Source organism: Oratosquilla oratoria, chromosome 41 (assembly GCF_046742065.1).
Source record: "Oratosquilla oratoria isolate Oo_2021 chromosome 41, ASM4674206v1, whole genome shotgun sequence".
Taxonomy (NCBI): domain Eukaryota; kingdom Metazoa; phylum Arthropoda; class Malacostraca; order Stomatopoda; family Squillidae; genus Oratosquilla; species Oratosquilla oratoria.
Genome location: NC_134817.1, coordinates 6,541,742 through 6,547,706, shown reverse-complemented (window position 1 = coordinate 6,547,706; position 5,965 = coordinate 6,541,742). Strand labels below are relative to the sequence as shown.

The 5,965-nt window shown below is 42.6% G+C and overlaps 1 protein-coding gene across 1 annotated transcript; it reads right to left on the bottom strand.

Moving 5' to 3' along the window:
* Window positions 1–341: 341 nt before the first annotated feature.
* Window positions 342–3,373, bottom strand: LOC143021099 (uncharacterized). Its single transcript, XM_076178382.1, has 2 exons — window positions 2,847–3,373; window positions 342–1,133 (listed from the first exon to the last, which is right to left on the bottom strand). The coding sequence occupies exons 1-2, from the start codon at window positions 3,189–3,191 to the stop codon at window positions 342–344; spliced, it is 1,137 nt and encodes a 378-aa protein (XP_076034497.1). The 5' UTR covers window positions 3,192–3,373.
* Between the last annotated feature and the right edge of the window lie 2,592 nt (window positions 3,374–5,965).

Below are 5,965 nucleotides of genomic sequence, written 5' to 3'. Positions count from 1 at the left end.
CTGTTTCTCTTCACCTTACTATTAACCCTCTATCTCTGTATATTCCTTCCTCTACTACTTCTCCTCTCCCTTTCTCTCCATCTAAAAATCTTTCCTTGTTTCTCTTGACGTATCCCTCTCTCTACCCACTTATGTACCTATCTCTCTCTTCCCTCTCTCTCTCCACCCTTTGTTGCTTCCCTCTCTCTCCCCCTCTCTCTTTTGGCTAGGATGGGCAGACTCATTGCGCTCGACACCATGCGGGTTTGGGGGAGAGAGAGAGGGGCAGGGGGGAAGGGAAGAAGTGGGAGGGAGGTCGGGGTTAGGGGGGTTAGGGAGCGGGAGAATTGGGGTGAGGGGGGTTAGGAAAGGAAGGTTGGGGGAGTCGGGGACTGGTGGGGGAGGGGGGAAGGGGGAACTGGTGAGGGGGGACTGGTGGAGGGCACTGTTCTTGTGCAAAATACTTTAGTCGTATTTTTCTTCCTACTTTTCTGCTCTCTATCACTCTTTGTGTGCGTGTGTGTGTGCGTGTATGTGTGCGCGTGTGAGTGTGAGTGTGTGTGATCGTGGATGTGGGTACAGCCTTCAGGAGAAGGGTTGCAGTCAGTGCAGGGTAAAGGAAAATCTCTTGTACTTGATTCTGTACAATAGAAGCAGTTGGGTCCTGACGAAGGAGTAGATCTTGCTGACACAACCTGACGAGGTGGAAAATCCTGAGAAGGTGGTGTTACTTCGAGGTCATACAGTACCTGATGAATCTTCAATTGGGCCAACGACTGTAAACGTGAAGTACTGAGAGACCGTATTTTGCTGGCGACGTATTCACCGAAGAACGAAATGTGATCCCGCATGGCCATGTTTTGGTTAAATGATCGTTGGATAGAAATGGCCTCGTCAGATACGGAGTCGTCATCTTGGCGTCGTTTCTTCCTTCTGCTATCCGTTTTCGGGTAGTCTTGGTCGTTGTTGGCAGTAGTTTTATACTTGTTCCTTTCAGTTGCTCCCTCCGACATGTTGCTACCGGAAGCATGTGGCCAAATAATCTTATTCTCAGACTCATCACATTCTTCGTCAAATTCCTTGTCACCTTCTTCGGTAGCCTGAGCTTCTGGGAGACCATCGGTGCTTTGTTCGTCTTCACAGTCACCCCTGACCTGAAATACATAAAAATATATATGTTGTGCTTACCACTTAATTGATTCTAATTTAGTTTCTAAGTATCTAATTCTTTAAACCCATAACATAGGCCTGATGCTAACGCTACTAGATGTTTCCTTTATTTTTCGTTTCAGCTGCCAAGAACTACAGACGTGGTTGAATGTTGCACGAGATTTTGAAGCGAGGTGGAGCCTTCTCCCTTTGTTTGGGAGCTTTGGACGACAAACATGTTCTTCTACAATACCCATTCAACAGTGAAAGCAGCTACCTCAATTACAAGCAGAATTACAGTATTGTTTTATTTGCCCTTGTGGATGCTAACTACATATTTCGGTATGTGAACATAGGCAAACCAGGACGGGTGTCAAATGGTGGAGTATTCCTGCAAACCTTCGTTTTACAATGACCTCGAGGATGGCAATCTTAGTATCCCAGCTCAGCAACCTCTCCCAGGAACGAGCCTACGCCGTGTGTGTCTGTCGCAGATGACTCGTTTCCTTTAACATCAAACATAACGAACCCCTATCCTGGGTGAACTAAAGACAGGATCCCCAAAGCGAGTGTAACAACTACAGGCTGTCATGGGCACGTCGTCCCACCGCCGAAAACGGTTTTGGAATTTTAGTTCCTGTGTAGAGATTTTTTCAGAAAACGGAAGACAACGTTATCCTCGCGTGTGTTAGTCACCACAACTTTCTTTGTAGTTCACAGTCGACACACCTGTGCTCCCTCTTCTGGCTATGCAGACTCAGAAACGCTTACACAAGGAAGAATGACACGAGAAAGGTGGAGAGCAGAAGTCGGGATTGATTAGGGACTGGCCAGTCTTCCGAAAATTCTTAGAGATGCAACATTCAACGCTAGAGCCATCCGTGAAAATTTTATGAATCACTTTTTACGTCTGATGACGGACGTGTCGTCTGGCAAGACATATTCGTGTAGAAATTGTGAAACTGTCAAATGAAAGCCTAAAACGTGGCCTACATAGTTTTTTTTTTACTTCATACTATGCTATATTTTAGTAGATTATTGTATCAAAAACGTCAAATTGTATTTTTTTTGTAGTCACGATGGATATATAGATAGACATATATATAGATATGTATACAAATATCTTTATATATAGAGATATACATACATATATATATACATACATATATATATATATATATATAATATTTTCTAAGCTTTTGTAGACAGACATATATAGATATATAAATAAATATATTTATAAATATAGATATACATACATATACAGTATATATAGATATATAGATATAAATAAATATATTTATAAATATAGATATACATACATATATATAGATATACATATCTGTAATATTTTTAAGCTTTTGTAGACAATTACAAAGCAAAACTTACATCAAGCTCTGGCAATATGCTATTGATGAATAAAGGAATATATTACTATCATTGTGTTTTTCCAACAGAAATATAAAAACCCCTCAACCACAGGTGCATAGATGCAACATAAAACTATGACGAAATCCATCAAGATAACATTTCATAAGTTGCCAAAACTATGCAGCGGCGATTTTGTATTAAACTAAAAATTTTAACCGAATCCTTAAAATTTTTGTAATTCTATATTTCACGTGTACATAAACATTAATAAACGTGACTGGTTCAATTTCTCCCCCGATTTGTAATTTAAAAAAACAAAACAAAAAAAATGTGCACTGAAAACTCACCGCACTATCTGTTTCTTTCCCAGTCCTCCTTTCTTCTCCATCTAGAATGAAGAGAAGATACTTGTAGAGGACCCAGCCAGGCTGTGAAACATCTTCAGCGCCAGAACCGTTCCTCTTCCTGGTCATGTAGTCCTTGTGTACTCGATGGAAGTACGACCGAAAGCATTTTATTTTGTTTAGAACCGCTTTCGACGTCCCTAAATCATATTTACCTTTCAGAAACATCAAGGCATCATTCCGCTTGGCCCTGTCTTTATATGCATCGGAGTTGGCATTCCACAGACAAGTGTAAGAACGATAATCCTCAATAAAATTAATATTCCTTTCGTTTGACCAATCCGCCATGGTGGCAATAGAATAAACGCGTGTGTATCAAATGATGTCTGGCGTGCGACTGGTGACGGTTGCAAGAGAGGCTTGCGCCTACGTGCGTGTGTGCACGTCGCCCCCGTGCGCACAGAGCAGAGGCATAGCCTCGAACCCTTGCGCACAGGCATGCCTCAGCTTGCCTCCCCACGAAATACAGTAGACGCATGCCTTCCGTCCACACGAAAGGTTGCACCGGTTTAAACGCGCCCTTATATGCACATGGGTGTTTCCCATGTGTGTGTGTGTGTGTGTGTGTGTGTGTGTGTGTGTGTGTGTGTGTGTGTGTGTGTGTGTGTGTGTGTGTGTGTGTAATATACATACGTGAACATATTAATTTATGTAAATCCTTGAACACACACACACACACACACACACACACACACACACACACACACACACAAATGTACTTTGGTCAGTAAGATATTAAAACGTTTTGTATATATCTGGTCAACAGCACATACATATAGACTAAAGACATGAACATTCAGAATGTGCTCAAATTACCAGCATTTCTATCCGTTTCTGTATAAGTGGACGTCACCACCACCACCATCACGTCCGCGCTTTATACATGTGTCCATCAGGCTGTGCGTGGTGTGTGTACATATGTGTACATATATGTACGTGTGTTCGTGTGTATGTACGTATAAGTGTGTGTGTTGTGTGTCCGTCAGGCTGCGCGTGGTTTGTGTGTACTTATGTGTACATATATGTACGTGTGTAGGTATGCGTGCGTGTATGTACGTGTGTACGTACGTGTACGTGTATGTAAGTGTGTGTCCGTCAGGCTGTGCGTGGTGTGTGTACTTATGTGTACATATATGTACGTGTGTACGTATGTGTACGTGTATGTACGTGTGTACGTATGTGTGCGTGTATGTACATATGTGTGTTGTGTGTGTGTGTGTGTGTGTGTGTGTGTGTGTGTGTGTGTGTGTGTGTGTGTGTGGTGTCTGTGCGCGCATATGTGCCCATACTGCCTGTGTACACGTTTGTGTATGTATCTGTGCATGTGTGTATGTGCTTATGTCTGTGTATGTGTTCTTTTATGTGCGTTTGTGTGTATTTGTGTGTACATTTATTTATGTGTGCATTTGTATCAAATTTGTCTCTGACATGTACGTGTGTGTGTGTGTGTGTGTGTGTGTGTGTGTGTGTGTGTGTGTGTGTGTGTGTGTGTGCGTACCTTTACATAATCATAAAAAATAAATATCCACATTCGTACCTTTATATACGTGCGTGTGATATTACTATACAAAGAATACAAAAACGTGTACTTATATACGTCCCAGTACACAGCGGTAATCTGCTACCACACATACATACATACATACATAATATACATACATACATACATACAAATATACACGCATACGTACACACACATACATATATACATACATAAATATATACAAACGTACAAACACATACATAAACACACACATACACACATACGTACATGCATACAAAGGTATATACATTTGCTTCCATACATACAAAGCTGCAGGAGAATAGCACAACTTTGAGTCCTAATCTCACTTTTAACCGATCTTAAATCCTTTACTTAACCAAGTATCATCACACATAACCTAACTAACTTGCTTCTAACTGTCCAACCCTCAAAGGTGAGCACTAACGTAGAACTAGGATGGTCAGAAAATTTATAACCTAGAAATGGATCATAGACTAGATTTAAAGGTATTCTTATAAAACCCTCTGGGTTTTACGTTTTTATTTACTTTAAGGTTAAGCTCACACACACACACACACACACACACACACACACACACACACACACACACACAAACACACACTGTATGTATGTAACCCCATCTGGGCCGAGTTACCACACCATAGGTTATAACTGTCGATCACGAGTCCAACACGTGATCCAAGACCATGGTGAATCGCACACACACACACACATATGTATGTAACATCATCTGGGCCGGGTCACCACACGACAGCCACAAAAACATATATAGAGTTTGTCGTTATTTTTATAAGGAAGGTTCGACAATAGAGATCTTCAAGAGAATAAAATCACAAGGCGGCAGGCAAAAAAGTGTGTGTGTGTGTGTGTGTGTGTGTGTGTGTGTGTGTGTGTGTGTGTGTGTGTGTGTGTGTGTGTGTGTGTGTGTGTGTGTGTGTGTGTGTGTGTGTGTGTGTGCGCGCGCGTGCTCGTGCTGCCCTTGAACATGTACCCCAGTGTGGTATGCCACTGGTAGCAACAGCGGCAACAGCGCATCGTAGACATGGCACCATCGCACCTTCATTACCGCTGAATGTGGGAAGAGGAGGAGGAGGAGGAGGAGGAGTAGGAGGAGGAGGAGGAGGAGGAGGAAGAGGACGACGAGGAGGAGAAGGAGGAGGAGGAGGAGGAGATGGTGGTAGAGCAGGAGGAGGAGGAGGAGGAGGATGAGGAGAAGGAGGCGACGTTGCTCATTTTGCGCGGAGAGCAGAGTGTAGTAGGTTTGGCAACATTGCACCCGCACTTCCTTCTGTTGTTGTCGTCATCGCTGCCGACGCTGTTGTTGTTGTTGTTGTTGTCGTCGTTGTTTCTGCGCCGATACGGGAGCTCTCTCTCTCGTTATTGTTGTTGTTGTTGTTGTTGTTCTCTTTGCTGCAGATCTGCTTTTTGTCCCTCTGCACAGCACCGCATTGTATTTTCCCGCCTGTGCTTTCGTTCACTGTATGATTTCTGTTTCACTGCAGTGTCTGTGTTATTTAGCACTGTTTATCGTATGTTA

Coding starts and splice junctions, on each gene's coding strand:
- LOC143021099 (XM_076178382.1), bottom strand. CDS start 3,191: ATGGCGGATTGGTCAAACGAAAGGAATATTAATTTTATTGAGGATTAT. Junction 1,134..2,846: donor GGAAAGAAACAGATAGTGCG/GTGAGTTTTCAG, acceptor TATGTATTTCAG/GTCAGGGGTGACTGTGAAGA.